General features: G+C 36.3%; 2 protein-coding genes across 31 annotated transcripts in view; one reads left to right on the top strand and one right to left on the bottom strand.

The window, feature by feature from the left end:
* The window catches only part of arhgef10lb (Rho guanine nucleotide exchange factor 10 like b), a 101,255-nt gene extending 97,179 nt beyond the window's left edge, over positions 1 to 4,076 (bottom strand). For 11 of the 28 annotated variants that reach the window (XM_087307060.1, XM_087307070.1, XM_087307072.1 and 8 more), the window contains exon 1: positions 634 to 873. The gene's annotated coding sequence lies outside the window, so the exon portion shown is untranslated. Of the gene's footprint in view, positions 1 to 629; positions 874 to 2,212; positions 2,300 to 3,464 lie in introns of those variants that run through there. The other 17 variants (XM_087307061.1, XM_087307073.1, XM_087307063.1 and 14 more) reach the window with 8 other exon arrangements.
* rcc2 (regulator of chromosome condensation 2) lies at positions 3,754 to 16,132 on the top strand. 3 transcript variants are annotated; one of them, XM_087305467.1, is made up of 13 exons: positions 3,754 to 4,290; positions 4,886 to 5,099; positions 5,397 to 5,490; positions 7,304 to 7,447; positions 7,579 to 7,710; positions 7,826 to 7,914; positions 10,896 to 11,010; positions 11,097 to 11,263; positions 11,336 to 11,516; positions 11,601 to 11,706; positions 11,796 to 11,868; positions 14,591 to 14,668; positions 14,783 to 16,132. In XM_087305467.1, the coding sequence occupies exons 2-13, from the start codon at positions 4,896 to 4,898 to the stop codon at positions 14,885 to 14,887; spliced, it is 1,488 nt and encodes a 495-aa protein (XP_087161593.1). In that variant the 5' UTR covers positions 3,754 to 4,290; positions 4,886 to 4,895; the 3' UTR covers positions 14,888 to 16,132.
* Positions 16,133 to 16,544: the final 412 nt, after the last annotated feature.

The raw sequence follows: 16,544 nt of genomic DNA, 5'->3' as shown, positions 1-16,544 counted from the left end.
AATGACCAAAAGGAGCGGTTTGATTCAAAATGGTCATCCCACGTGAGTCAGGGATATCAAACCACTGGATAACTGAAAGACAGAGCATAAATCTGGCCTCAGAGTAGCTTTAGCACAGGCCTGATAGGATGATTACCTTTTAAATATCACAAATATACCAGAGTAAAAGTCATTTTACACAGCCACTATTGCTGTCAGGTGAAATATAGCTGTGTTCGAGGGGTATTGTCTATCTGGATGCTTAATTCTGCTCAGGGATCAATAGACTCTATTTATGTTTATCTATTATGTCAAAATAGCATTAGCATTGTATGATTTGAAGCTACAATTTTAACCATATCAATAATAAATATATATAAAAAGATTTATTTCACAAAGGAACAGCAGGTGAATTAACAACACATTCTTTAATATGGAGTCAATACTGAATCAAGTGGCATGATTGTTACGCACAATCACTCTTTCATCTGACAGTCTGGATGTTTTTGTTGTTGTTAATGTTGTTTTTTGTAATAATCTCCAGCTTCATGATTATCACTCCCCCCTAGTGAGTTGCATTGTTACATTTTGTACATGTAAAACAACCTAAGCACTGCATATTTGAGCTCTTATTCCAAAGAAAGACTTACTCACAGGCCTGGCTTTAAGTCCCTTAAAATGTCACCCCTCTGATTTTGTCCTTATTGATCAGGAGCTATCAATACAAATCCATTGTCACGTCTGCTCCCATCTTTGCGCAGTGCAGCCATCTGTGAATGTAAAATTGATGACACCACTGTATCTTCCTCAGAAAGCACAACAGATGTAAACAGCTGATCTGCGGTCTTTTAGTGGAAGAACAAGTTCTGAGTCTCTCCCGGTGCATTAACTGACACGGTGAAAAAGAGAACTCTTCTCCCTCTATTCTTTTCACTCAGTCCCTCCCTTTTTCCTTTCTTTTCACTCACTCCTTCCCCCTGCCGTACATCAGGAGAGAGCCTCCATGTAAATATTCTCAGGAACAACCAGCCAATGAAAGACGAGCAGGGCTGCAATCCAACCAATCAATGACTACTTCCAGCTTTCTTTCAGAAATTCCATGCTGCTGGATTCAGGATTTTTTCCAACTGTGTCCAAAAACGTAAACATTTTTTATAAATATTTGACTAATGACGTATATAACAACTAATGGTGGTAAACATTAGAAAGCCAAGAATACTGTTTATTATTTCCTAAACTGTTTTTATTTCCTCCCTGAAGTTACTTCAAATGTCAGTCAAGTTAAACAAGATAGACCAGGTTGTTTTTGTCCTTTTCACCTCTATTGAATATCCTGGTTTAAGTAAGATAAAATGCACCATAATGTTTGTATTTCCTATGACAAGGCATTTTGACTTTGATTTATTTCCAGGATTTGATTAAGATCTCTAATTATGATTTGTGAATGGCAGTTTATTGGCATATTGTGTAAAGATATTTACAGCTATTACAAATTACTTATTAATATTTATTTTTTTATATCAATTAGATTTCTGTGTTTTTGGTATCAAGAATTTGTGTTTTTATTAGTGAAGTAATTCTTACAAAATCTGTTGCAAAAATTACCATTTATGATCAACTGCCCCACCAAGAAAAACTATTTTGGATTGCATTTCTTAACTCCTAGTGTTGCTAGTTAACACACTCAATGCATTTTTGTACAACACATCTAATAAATTCTAAAATATAAATCACTACCAAATAGTTGATATGTCAGATTATGCTAAAAGTACTGTAATTAATACATATACTATGAAAATTTGATAATTTGAAGTGTAGGACCAATTTATTTCAAAAATAATCAAAACAAAATAAAAGATGTTTGAATACTAAATCCTTTTTATTTTTTAAAGTTTGCCATAAAATATTTCAGATTCTCATTTAATATGCTTTCTTGTTGTTGTTATTTTGCTATAAAACTAATCAAGTGTAGTTACTATAACACTATTAAATGTATTAGTGCAACAAGATTATGTTTGTTTGTTTATTTTGTAAACCAACAATTCTGTGTAGTGTAAACCATTCTTCAAAACAATCAAACTATGGTCAAGCATTTGGTAGAGCAGGCAGTTAAAGGGTTAAGAATGATTTTAAAATTAAAATTAAAAAATAAAAATGTTGAAATCAAAAATTCATATTCTGGAGTAGGCCTATATTCCCCATCTAAAACGTAATCGTATTTCATTTCATTTACCTTATATTGTGGTTATCTATCCAGGGTGAGAATTAGAGGTGGGCACAGCTCTTTAATTATCGAGAAATTGTTTGCTCTGATCTGTAACTTAAATAAGAATATTAAGAATTAGAAATAATAGATAACATTAATATACATTTGACTACCCTTATAATGATTCAAACCATTCTGAATGCATGACTGTGCCTTGCAGTCTATGCAGGGAAATATTTAGTCAGCTTTAAATCCAGTCTGAAACTTGCAAGTGTAGTCTTTTTTAAATATAGACCATTTCAATGTGGTCATGTCATTGGCCCATGAACATTTCCTGCTTGTTTCAAACTATTTCATAACTTCAACATGAGGCAATTCAATCATAACTTATGTTAAAACCGCTATCATAACATTATTTAACAATATGTGGCTCTTTATGAATTCTCAGAAGCTATAGAAATTAAAAATGTAAAACAAAAAATACATTGGGACCATTGTTTTTGTTAATATCCCTCAAAATGGTCTGTAAAATAGATGTTTGTTTTTACAAATAACCTGACAGCAAGGTAAAATTGAAAATGTTATTTGTTTATGTTGGTGTCCTGACATTTTGTCCTACCCATCAGTTTATGCTACCAACACTGTATTTGAATGGATCTGATGTTGGGGTTAGGGATTAGGTAGGTTAGAGCGATATTACAGCTTTATATCACACTCAGTAGTCCACATTAAAATTTGCAGGTAATAAAATCTGATGGGTAGCATAATACTTTTTGAAGGGGAGATAGTAGAACAATATGACAAGGTACGACAAATCAACTGATTACTGCTGTCCATGCAGACATATCATACCCATCAGATTATGCTAGCAACACTGTATTTGAATGGTTCTGGGGTTGGGGTTAATGATTTAGGTAGGTTAGAGTGATAATACAGCATGCTCCACATTAAAATTTACACTGGTGGCATAATCTGATGGGTAGCACAAAACATTTTCAAGGGGAGGTAGGACAATGTGACAAGTAATAGACAGAATACTGGTGTTCTGACATTTTGTCCTACCCATCAGATTTAACCAACAGTTAAAGTGGTTCTGTGGGTTGAGTTAGAGATTAGGTAGGGCAATATTACAGCTTCATATCACTCTTCTTCACATTAAAATTTACACTGGTAGCAAAATCTGATGGGTAGCATAATAATTTTTGAAGTGGAGGTAGGACAATCTGACAAGGTAGGACAAATCGGCAGAACACCAGCCATCATCAATCCTCACACTTACCATATTAGTAACAAAGAAAACTCCATGTACACAATTACCAGTTTCTTTCAATCAAACGGACACCACTTTCCATGTATAAGCAAAACAGATGATTATGAAGACTGAAGTAGATAGATATATTGAAATATTTTTATGCTCTTTGATGAAACTCACAAAAACGTCAAAACCGGTCAAAATACGCATCTCACAATGGACAAAATGCATGTCCTCCAACTCAGCAGAGGGCGCTATTACGTCTCGTTTGTCCAGCTCGAAATTTGTAGTTCTCTCAGCTCTGAATCTCATCCTCGTGTGTTTGTTTTGTGGACTACACGCTCACTGCCATGAAAGTTACATGAGTGCTTAAACTGTACATTTGGACCTAAATTTACTTAAGGAATACACAGAGGAAAAATACCTCTTACGCTTAACATCCAACGTGTCGATCCCATCATAACACAGGTAAACTTGCGATCTTTTAGTTAGATAAGTTTTTGCGAGTTTCTACGCTTAATGACATTATAATCCTGTTAATTGTGCGGTTTTTTACATCTTAAATGTGAAATTAAGCGATCGGTCCAGACAGATGTGTGCGGTGTAAAGCCCTGAGTGTGCGCTGCACCCACGTGGTTTGATCGCGAGGCTGCGAGTCTTTTGTTCCGAATCAATCAAAAAAACGAGGAAGACGGACAGACATAAGTAGAGCATCTGAATCAGGAAATCTACTTATATAATAACCGCATCTTCCAGCACAACAGACCAAGCCGCAGCCTCTTAACTTGACACATTTATACTCCTACAACTTTAATATTTGTATTTAAAGTATAAAGAGGAAAGTTTAACTCAGGTAAGTTATGATATTCACGATGTTTATGAATGCGGCTTCGGATGCAAATGCAGTGTAGCATGCTAACACGGCTACGTCTGCATCGTACACATCTGTAAACGTTATGTCTTTCGAATGAACTAAGTTTACGGCTTGGGCTGATTTAACGGGACAGGGCAGATATATAACACGTGGGTAATGGAATAGTTTAGTTACTAGTTTGGTTGAAGCACAGCGGTGCTAGTTGGCTAACCGGCGGCTGCGTTATAAAACATAACAAAGAAACAAATGGAGACTGAGTGAGACAGACGCGTTGCTACTGATTCTTTTGTTGCAGCATTGCTAGTCTGTTAGCATAGCACAGGACATCTGCTTTCATGACGCTTTATGATTATATTTTTAGATAAATACGCAGAAATACTAATGAGCGCAGATGTTTGTGTTTTCTTAAGGTTTCTTTAGCTGTGAGATAATTGGGAATTTGGACCAGAAGGAGAAATGAATCGGACTGTTTCTTCATTCGAGTGTTTTCGGCTCGTTTGATTCTTCTTTCTGTCACATTATGATCTGTACTGTACACTGCATGCTTACTACTTTTATTTTGTTTTTTTTGTAGGATTTGGAATATGCCACGCAAGAAGGTGACAGATGTGTCTGGGAACGGTGGATTGAAGAGGAAAAGAGGAGGTGGAAAGAAAAAGGAAAGAGAGTTCAGTAGTGATGATGAGTTTGATGACTATGAACAGGAAAACACAAAGAAACCTGGAAAACCAGCAGCTAAAGCGGGTTTGCAACCGGTCACTGTCGCTGATGATGTGAAGGAGAAGATTGTAAGGATGCTTCTTGTATATATTAGTTTGTGTACTAAAACTCTACTTTAAAAAATCCTAATAATATAGAGAGAATATGTTCAAAATTTAATGTACGCATTGCCACTGATCTAAAAACAAAATGCTTTTTGGTTACAATAGTTGTGTCTTGTCTTTTTATTGATGATAGATCCATAAAGTTTTAAAAAATCTAATTATTTTATGTCTTTAAACTTATTAATTTATTTTACAAGTAGTTTAAGAATTATATTATTTGATTGCTCGTAGATTCATTTATTTTTTTCCCCTGTTGTGCAGAAACTCGAGGTTCCCAAGGTTAAAGGTCAGCTGCTCATTTTTGGGGCCACCAACTGGGACCTGATTGGCAGAAAAGAAGTGCCAAAACAGCAAGGTATGTTCACATTTGAGCCAGAGATATCCATGTTAGATTTTATTTTGGGAGACGTTAGTAAAGCAGTTTTGTCCGAGTAAGTCATCTGTGTTAATCTTTTAATGGGACACTGAGACACCAGATTTTAGTTTACATTTAGTCATTTAGCAGACGCATTTATCTAAAGCGACTTACAAATCGGTTTTGTTTTCTCTCAAGTAGTTTAGTGCTGTTCCTGGCCTCTGATGGCTAATGGGACGTCCTGGTTGTTTAAGTTTATTAAGATTTAAAGGAAATAAGTTCTTTCATCCTCAGTGCTTACAAATTGAGGTAGAGTGGGTAATGTAGACCTGTGCTAATAGAAGTGCTTTTTTTTACTTCCATTTTGTATTATTTTTTTTTTTTTAAAGTATGTTGGCCATAATTCTACCCAACCAATGAACTTGTTTTATTTCATTGTTGCACTTAAAGGTTTTTTTTTTTTAACCAAGAAATTCAAATTTAGTAATAAAGAGACAGATTTTCCTCTCAATTTCCTCCAGCTGAGGTGGTTCTTAAGTTATATGAATTTCTTTCTCCTGTTGAACACAAAAAAAAAAAATTCTGCAGAACAGCAAGAAAACAGCCATTGACATCCAAAGCTTTTTTGTTTGTACGATGGAGGTCAATTCCTTTTTTTTTCTTCTAACATTTTTCAGTACAACCTCCCTTATGTTCAACAGAAGAAGGATTTCAAACCGGTTTGGAGCATTTACTTAGCCTCCTGTCAATGACAGAATGATAATTTTTAGCAGAACTATTCATTTAAGATTACTAAACAATTTACAACTTTTTTATTTTTAAATGGCAAGTTTTTGTTCATGTCCTCATAGAACCATAGCAATAAAAACAAAAGCATTCTCGTAAAAATGTATAGATACGGATCAGTTTTGCCAGATATAGCTGTTTTTTTCCAGCCAAAAACTGTCCAAAACCCGCCTAAACGCAAAAAAATAAAAAAATAAAACCCACAATATTAGAGTAATATTTTATTTAATTTTAAAATTAACCTAGTTATTTTACCTGTCATATTTTTTAACCATACAGCAACTAACCAGCAATTACAGAACCACAACATAACCGGATCACATCGAAACACTACCCCCTCTTACCCACCAGCCTATTCGAAATATGGTATACATTCGTCCCTTTTACAGTTTTTAATTATTTTTAACATAATTATGCCAATCAGACAATGCTTCTATGTTTGTTCACGCTGTCAATTGTGGGGAAAATGATTGATAAAACTGTCATGATAAATCGCTGTGAGTTTAGCTGCCGGTGCTGCATGATGCGCATGCATGAGAAGGGAAGTCAGATTTTGATACAACCTTTCTTCACCTCCTCTTGCGCATGGGTCCACATTGTGCTATGCACTTGTCACTACTAACTGAATGGAGTAGGAGCACACAGTTATGTTTTATTAGATAAGTTGCAAATAAAATTCACATTTTAAACCTGCCCTAATTTTGCCAATGCCATGTTTTGCCCTCAAAATCAAATTCAAAACCATCCAGTTGTAAGGGAAACCACCCAATCTGGCAACACTGATATCTCTGATACTGATATTTAAGGTATTTTTATATACTCTTCAAAGGTTTGAGGGTCAGTGAAGCTTTTACAAGTGAAAAATTTTTGTACAGAAAACCTAAGAATAAACAACCAGGTGCAAAGACTGACTTCACGCTTAAAATATAAATGAGGAAGTGTGTGGGTTGCAGCCAGTTATTCGTATATCAGGTTTTAAGTATTTGTGTTTCTTAGTTTTTTATTTATTATTATTTTTTTTTTGTAGCTGCTTTCAGGAACCTTGGTCAGAATCTGTGGGGTCCACATCGCTATGGATGCCTCAGTGATGTTCAGGTTAGTTGTGTGGTGTCTGGACCCTGCGCTGCCCACAGTCTCATCATCACCACAGAAGGCAAACTCTGGAGCTGGGGTGAGTGAACCTGTTTATTTCCTGTTTTATTAAAGACCTTAACTTGCCATCACATCATGGCTATTGGCATTTTTTTTACTACTTGAAATAAATAAACTTCATGCATTAAAATACTCATTTGAATGACTCAGGTCGTAATGATAAAGGACAGCTGGGTCATGGAGACACTAAACGATTGGAGGCCCCGAAACTGATTGAGGGCCTGGGGGAGGAAGTGATTGTTGCAGCTGCTTGTGGTAGAAACCACACCTTGGCTTTAACAGGTAGGCTACCATTTGCCAAATGTCAAGTATGTTTTCTATAATTGCTTAATTATAATCATTACATTGTCTTAATAAAATAACTACATTGTGGCATTCTTTATGCTTTGACTGACAGAAAATGGTACTGTCTACACCTTTGGAGAAAACAAACTGGGGCAGCTAGGCCAGGGGAATCAGACTGATGCAGTGCTCAGCCCAGCTACAGTAAGACTCTCTCTCAGTTAAACCTATGCCTCCTTTCCACTGAGTGGTACAGATAATAAATATTTCTGTACTGTACCACTTTTTGGGACCCTTTTGTAAGGTTCAATAACAGATACCAAAAAGGTGGAACTAGACTTACCCCAGAACAATGATTGATTTACAACTGTCTCTTGTCCAAGAGGAACATCAACACAGGAAGTGATTTTATTTCATACAAAGCCAAAACACAAACTCATTGTAATAATACATTGATAGTGTGTTGACAAAACAAGTCCCCTCTGGAATCGGGTCCACTTTAGGACCCTGTGGTAATTGCCTATTATTTCTTATATAAAGCTTACATTTATATATGTAAAAAGGGCTGTGAGATTTAGGGAAAATATCTAATTGTGATTTTTATATATATATATATATATATATATATATATATATATATATATATATATATATATATATATATATAAAGCAGTGAATATAAATATAAATGCAGTGAGTGTTAGTTAAAAAAAGGAACTGAAAAGATGATATTAACGTAAATATTAATTCAAATGTATTTTAAAATATTCAGAAATTAAACACTTATTTTCTCTCTAGAGCAAATAGTAAACACAAATAAAATGACCCTACCTTTGTGTAAACAATTTGAACTCGAATAAGGTAGATAGAGCTACTAGATTAAATGTAACTGGCAATACTTTTAGTTGACTTTTTAGCAAGATACTTCTCATACAGAGAAGCAATGTGGTGCTGTGGTGCTTTTTTAGATACTGGTTGTTGTATTTTCTCGTTTCTGATTGGGCTTGATGAAAGTGTGCTCACTTTATTGGCTAGTAAAATCATCACACACAGACGGCAGTCACACATTTTCTCTGGGCAGGGGAAATTAAATAATACATGTATATATTTTATATTGTTGCCTTGTGATTAGATAATTGCAATGTTTCAAATCGCGATTTCAATTAATTTCACAGCCCAACACTTGTTGTCATCTTGTGACACAGCAATATTCCATGGAGCTAGAACAGGATCCAGACTAAACATATACTGTTTAATGGGCCATACACGTCAAGTTTAAAACATGTTGAGCGACTAGCTACAATCTGGCATACACCATACCTACCAAGTACGGTGGTTTTAACACTAGTGCATTTCACAAGCCATTAGGGTTTACTTCCATCTGGTATTAACGTTTTGTACTGATCTAGTCCCTATCTTCATCTTCACAGCCACAAATTTCACATTAGGGAGCAAAAGGCAAAGTATGCATTTTGATGATTGTCTATGCTACAAAACGCAATCAGATTGCATTTACCCATAAAAGTGGTTAACAAGTTAAACACTTTATACCATTTATTGACCATTTAGGACAAATAATTAGATTAGAAACACGATTATAATTTTAGTCTTTCTTGGTTTACAGTAAGACGCGAGTTAAGTTGTATTCAACTGTAATGTTATATATACAAGTCTTATAGGGTTCCTTTAAGCCTAGTTCACTCTACAGGATTTTAAACATCAGCAGATCGCTGTGCTGTTCACACTACATGACTTGACTTTGTGTCTTTTAATCTCTGTGGTGTTCACACTACGCAACACTCCGTGAACGATCCACAAGAGGGGGGTCACACACTACATGATCTGACAACATCTCATTCCCCATCAGCTCATTCAAGCTACCAAACCACAGCCAATGAAAATTTGAGGGAGGAGTCGTCAGAAAAGCTGAACACTATTGGCTGCTTGTGTGCTGATTACATCACTGACAGCTTTTTAAGCTTTGGAGAAAGCATTTAAAAACATCGTCAAATCAGCTGATTTATGAGCGGATTAATCACTCATCTGCAAGGTTCGAGTGGTTAGATACACAGAGAGTTTTTAATTTTTGTAATTTTATAACTCTTTGAAATAAAACTAACATATTTATAACACCCTGCCGTTTTCTAACTATCAGTGTATTTCTTTCTGATATTGTTATTTTTTTATTACAAAACAGTAAAGAACTGAGCATTTCTGCCTTAATTACCATATTGGTCAAAATGACTGCATGCATGTCTGATACTTTTCGCTGTGACTTTAAATATGTGTGCATTTTCTTGCCTGGCAACTTCCTGCTAACATAAACAAAACTTTCTGATAGCAAAAACATCAATTTACTTCAGATATCTTTCAAAACAGCATATTCTGTGCAGTGAAATAGCTCCTGTTTGAAAGTGAAAATGAAAGCCAAGACCTTTAAGTCTTTTAGTATCTTAACTACATATTTATAGGCTGTATTACCAAAAAAAATTATATTTTTAGGGTAATGGTGTCATTCAATATGATGCCAGACATTCAAAGCTTAATTTTAATATCTCAATAGAAGCTTTGAATGTAAACATGTTGTGACAATATGGCGTTTTATATGAGAACGGTCAGAATGAGCAGTATGGTAATTCTAATAGTTACAGAATTCTAGTTCCACTGTTAATATATACTACTCTCATGTCTGTGCTAACGCAGAATGAAGCGAGTGCACCGATGCCCATTCTGACCAATCACAGATGTTTCTGCTGAGCTCCTGAACACACAGGCATTCAGCTCATGCTGATATGCTCTCTCATTGGCTGCAGCTCGTCACTAGATCTGACCACACGTGGGGTCGAGTCGACCGACTGCTCTGGAATATTTAGCATGCTGAATGTTGGATTTCCGTCTGCGAGGTGTCGGCGCCGCGTCAGCGAGCCTCGTTGATGCGTTGTTCAGTAGTTCACACATAAAGAGCGGCGAGCGCTGAGCACCCGCAGATTTCTTCCCGATCACAGCACGATCTGTCGGCGAGCTTGTTAACTTCCAAATCGGGCTCAAATCAGGCTTAAAATCCTCTAGTGTGAACTAGGCATTAATAACCTGGTGTAAATGGTCCTTACTCAAGGGTGCTTTACTTGAACATATTACTTGTTGTTTGTATGCTCTAAAAAACATCTGCCTTAATTTGCCTACAGATCCAGTACAACGGGCAGCCAATAGTCAAAGTGGCCTGTGGAGCAGAGTTCAGTATGATCGTGGACTGCAAGGGGAATCTATACTCTTTTGGCTGCCCAGAATATGGACAACTTGGTAAGCAAGTGCCATCACTTAGCTAAAATAGTTATGAAATGCATCTGTTTGGATAATTCACATTCATTGTGTTCTTTATTTAAAAGGGCATAACTCTGATGGAAAGTTCATTGCTCGTGCCCAGCGCATTGAATTCGACTGTGAGCTGATCCCTAGACGGGTGGCCATTTTTATTGAGAAGACCAAGGATGGCCAAGTGCTTCCTGTGCCCAATGTTGTGGCCCGGGATGTAGCATGTGGCGCTAATCACACGGTGAGTAGCAAGACTGGTGGAGCTTGTCAAACATGGATGAATTGAGACTCATTTATACTGTTGCCTCTACAGCTGGTGTTGGATTCTCAAAAGCGTGTGTTTTCGTGGGGATTTGGTGGTTATGGACGTCTAGGCCATGCTGAACAGAAAGATGAAATGGTCCCACGGTTAGTCAAGCTGTTTGACTTCCCAGGCCGTGGTGCAACTCAGATATACTGTGGATATCAGTGTTCCTTTGCTTTGAGTGAAATGGGTAAGCATCAGATTCTGCACTGAAAAAAGGACATCTCTAATATCCATTGTGTGTTTGTGGTTAATGCTGCTTCTCTTTTCTCAGGCGGCCTGTTTTTCTGGGGCGTGACAAACACGTCCCGTGAGTCCACCATGTACCCTAAAGCTGTACAGGACCTGTGCGGATGGAAGATTCGCAGTTTGGCCTGTGGGTGGGTAAAGCAGGCTCTGAGTGTGTTATGAGACATTTTGAATTGTTTGTAAAAAATGTTGATTGGATGTTTTCTCTACATCCTCACAGGAAGAGCAGTATTATCGTAGCAGCTGACGACAGCACTATTAGCTGGGGACCATCACCCACATTCGGAGAGCTGGTAAGATTATCTTTTCTGTCTAAATCATGACTAGTTTGATGGTTTTTTTTATTATTAAAGGGTCATGACACCCTCCACTTTCCTTTCAAGTTTACCTCAGAATTTTTTCAAAAGATGCATGATAATAGCATGGAAGGGCAAGAGTGGGCGTGGCCAGCAGGGGAAAAGAAGGGGAGCGAACAACTGTTGTCAGTTAGCTCACAAAATGAGAGACAAACCGTTAGGAGATGCATGCTTTTGTAGTTTACTAAGTTTAAATGCAAAGAAATAAACAGTAATTTAATGTCCTGCTACATTTGTTATTCATAATTTCATATACAGATAACCACAGTTTATATCATTATAAAGATAATCGTGTTCATATAAACATTATAAATGAGGACTTTTCCCTCAATCCCCGGGTCTGAATGCAGACTCAATGCAGCAGGTCTTTTGACCTTTCTATTTTAACCATTAAACCTGTTGGTAATCTAGAGGATTTAGGCAAACACAGCAGCATGGCAATGTGTCTAAATGTGAACGAACTCCTGATAAAAGACAACGTCCGCCATTCTCCAACTCTCGTACTGCTCTCCCGACAAAAATGCTTGATGGACATAAACCGCTTTGCTGTGTCGGCCCTGACAGGATCGCGGGGAAAAACATGCAACAAAACCCATGGATCGTGGAAACAAACACATACGAGCCTTCATGAACAGCTAAATACTGTGTGCCGTGGGTCCGTGTCTCATAGCTTGGGCTTGGCAGGTCTGCCTTGTATTTAGAAAGCATGTGCTATCATGAATAATTAAGCAGCAGGCTCTTCTCATAGGATAAGACATCTACGCTATGAATAATAATGAGAAACTGACGCGTCATCTTTGCATTTGCAGTTCAGCGCTCCGTCGTTGATTTTTGATCCCGCCCCAAAAATCCTTTTACACCCGGAAGCTGAGATAGTTGACAAAAGCTCAAAAATATCCACATTTTTTTTCCACAATTAAAGCTAACAGGTGCTAACATTCTTAACTAATGCTCATCTCACACAAATCTGTTAAAATCCCAAAGTACTCCAGGGTTTTGTGAAGCTTTAATGAATGATTTGCTTTTATTCAGCAAGAATTCATGAGATTTGTTAGAGGTATGAACCTACACAGGTCTCACGGTTTGGTTACGATTATCATGTCATCGATTTTGTTCAATTCAATATGTTGGTGCGTTGGTGATGCTTTCCATACACAATTTTATATTTTACTTCATCACAAAAGTTATTGTATTAATGTATAATTTATAAATACATTATAATACATTTATATGTATTTGTAATACAATCTTGTCCTTTGATACAAACAGTCAGATATATGAAATATACCTTTAATTTTACCTGATCAAAGAAAACACTCTTTTTGAATGTATCAAAGAAAATTCAAGTACATGCATAGAACAACATGAGCATTTATAGCAAATAAACAAATGTAAATATCATCCGCTTGCTTATTGAACGTTATCGAGCAAGTTGTTAAATGCCTATGATTGGTTGCGATTGGCCGTGGCGCTGTTCACTGAAAAGTGACTGTTAAATTGATGCTGTGATGACAGCTAGTCCATGATACTTCACACCAGGAAGTCAAAGGTCCACATTGAGAGAGAGAGAGAAATGGAGTTTACTTTTCTCCACTGCAGTGAAATAGAGGCTACTGCTGTAACTTCAGTGTCAGTGACTGAGTGTCCAACAAACAAGGTGTGGATTGTACCGTTTCTACGTTTTAATTACTTTTACTTGCACTCGCTTCCCTCGCCATAGTATTCTACCATGACATTGCGCATATGCGATAATTGATGTCAATACATAATAACAGGTTATGGTCTATTACTGAACCGATATCGAATTGTCTGTGTCTGCATTGCAGTGCACCGAAGAAACGATAAATTTTTACACCCTTAAAGTGGTAACATCTTTTTTTTCACATTATCAATGTATACTCTACTCAAATAAATGCTGTTTGTTTAATCTTTATATTCATCAAGGAAGCCTGGGAAATGTTTATCTCACTTTCCACGATAATATTAATACGTTCTCATAACATGTCCCAGAACATCAGTAGCTTAAAGGGACTACTTAAAGGGCTGAAAATAATCATGTGACTGTAATCATGTGTGTAAAGATGTTTAAATAAAACAATATGTATTAATATTATACAGGTGCATCTGCTTATGTCTTTACAAATCTCTTTAACCAGACCAATTTTGCCTTCATTAAAAAGTTATCAAAAGGAAAAATTTAGTACTATATATTTAATAATCCACATTATTGCCCTCATTTTGCAATGCTGAAGTGCAAAAGTCTTTGCAATTTATGTTTAAGAACTTCCGATTCAGTTGGCTATTGGAGAAATGACTGAGAATAATAAAATTAGAAAATGATCAAACTACTCGCTCTACAAAAAATGTGTTCATGACTATACATAAAAATAAAGAAAAATAATGCAGAAAAAAAGAAAATATCAGTTTGCAACATCAAGCAGAATAGCAAGCTTTTTAAATGATTTAGCATTGTTTATTGCAAGTGAATGAGATGGGAAGTCTCTAGACAAAAAGACAAACATTTCGCATCACATTTTGGCAAAACACTGTTTTTGTGTAAATAAATACTTTGTAATTGTTACAATAAGCTTCTCACATGCGAATTGTGTGTTTTTTTTTTTTTTTTTTTTTTTTTTTTTTTGTCTGTTTTTGTTTATAGGGCTATGGTGACAACAAACCCAAGTCATCCACCACTGCCCAAGAGGTCAAAACTCTGGATGGCGTGTATTCCGAGCAGGTGAGTTCTTCTGTTCAAACATGACTTGTGCCTTTTCTAGAATTCATTCAGCTACCTAACCTACATGTAAAATATATAACTCTGCAACTGAAAACTGTGAATTTTTTTTTTAAGGTGGTGATGGGCTATTCGCACTCCCTGGTTATTGCTCGGCAAGACACAGAGCAAGAGAAGGAGAAGCTGAAGAAGCTGCCTGAATACAATCCACGCACTCTCTGATGTGACCCCGCTCATTTCCTCCAGGGGCTTTTTGAAAGGAAATCCTCTGCTCGATAGGTCACCTGGGTAATCACAGTATGGTTGGGATGGGATTGTTTATTTTTCCTATATATTTTGGACATCAATTTACTTTTTTTTGAGAGACAAGCCACGTGTCGGATGAAAGTTTTGAAGTTGCGTTAACTGATCTGCGTAGGCCGTGGCGTTTCAGATGCTAAATGTTTTAATTTCACAATACAGCCAGCAGCCGCTCAAAGCACTCGGATTCCACTGGATCCTTTCCTTTTACTTATACATTCCTAATGGAAGTTTATCACTTATTGTTTTGTTTGTTTGTTTTTCCATAACGATGACTGTGAGATCCGTGTCTGCTCTTCCAAAAAACAAAACAAACTGGTGCTAAATCGTTTTAATGCAGACTATCAATGGGCTAGTGGTTAACTAAAAGATGACAAACTCACTCCATTCTTGTGCCTTTCTAAGTGAGGTGATTCAGGCTGAAGAAGTTCAGTTAGTCCTAGGACAACTCATGCATTATGGGGCACTTCATTCTTCTGAACATCACTTCCATCTCCGTTATATCATTATCATCAAATATAAAAGCGTCATTTTCCACGCCATATAGCTAATCAGTAAGTTGTTCCTGGATTTTTTTTGCCCCTCTCCCCCCTCCCTTCATCCATATTTAAAAGACAGACTCCTGTTAATCTGATCAGGGAAGTATTATCAACTCCTACAATGCAAATGAGACATCAGCTGTGAGATTTTTATTCAATTCATTCTCCCTTTTCTAGAAATGTAAGTCATTAATGTTCATCGCTTGTATTGTAAACTACAGAAATGCTGTTCTCACGTGTTGATGTTAGCATGTTTTGGAAACTTTTTGGACTTGATGTTGAGAAGAGTAGGATTGTCCTGTAATCTGGGACCACAGTGTCTTTACAGAGCATCATTTTATAAAATACTGTGCCATTTCTTTGTTCACCTGGGCTTAAACTGTGATCACATTTTTTTTTTTCATCATCTGAAAGTCCATGCAAGAGTCCATCCACTGTTTGTGGGTGAGTGACAAGCTCATGTGTGTTATGTTGTATGCAAACCGCAGTTTTAAATTGTGTACTTAAAAGAAATGTTCATTGGTTTAGGCAGCGTGTTTCCAGGAACTGGAATTCCAACTCATGTTTTGATTTTCTTAAATGTTATTTTGTTTTCTTAATATTAAATAAAAGTTAATGTAAATTGGTATTTGGTGCTGTTGTTTTTCTTTCATTGTATGTTTTCATCTCCTAAGTAAAAGTTCACCCTACTTTCTAAATTTGTGAACCATTAATCTGTGTGCATGATTCTTTATTTCAAAGTTTTTTGTAATATTAGAGAGACATCCGTTATAATGTGTAGGCTTTTTCCAATTATCTTTACTTTTGATTACCTTATTTGTTATTTTTGGTAATTTGTTCCACTGGCTGCATGTCAGAAAATGGTAGACAACTTGTCATGATTTCATTGTGACTTTGTTTGACTTTACTCAAGTATTATGAGTAAGGGTCAAAGACATTTAATGTCTACAACAAATTGACATGTGGGCAATATTCATAGAAAGCATATTAAATGCAAGTATCGACTTAAAAAAACAAGAAAAAAATGACAATATGGGTGA

The sequence above is a fragment of the Danio rerio genome, chromosome 23 (assembly GCF_052040795.2).
Source record: "Danio rerio strain M-AB ecotype USA chromosome 23, GRCz13ab, whole genome shotgun sequence".
NCBI classification, from domain to species: Eukaryota; Metazoa; Chordata; class Actinopteri; order Cypriniformes; family Danionidae; genus Danio; species Danio rerio.
Note: the sequence above shows the minus strand (reverse complement) of the source record. Positions and strands in the feature narration are given on the sequence as shown.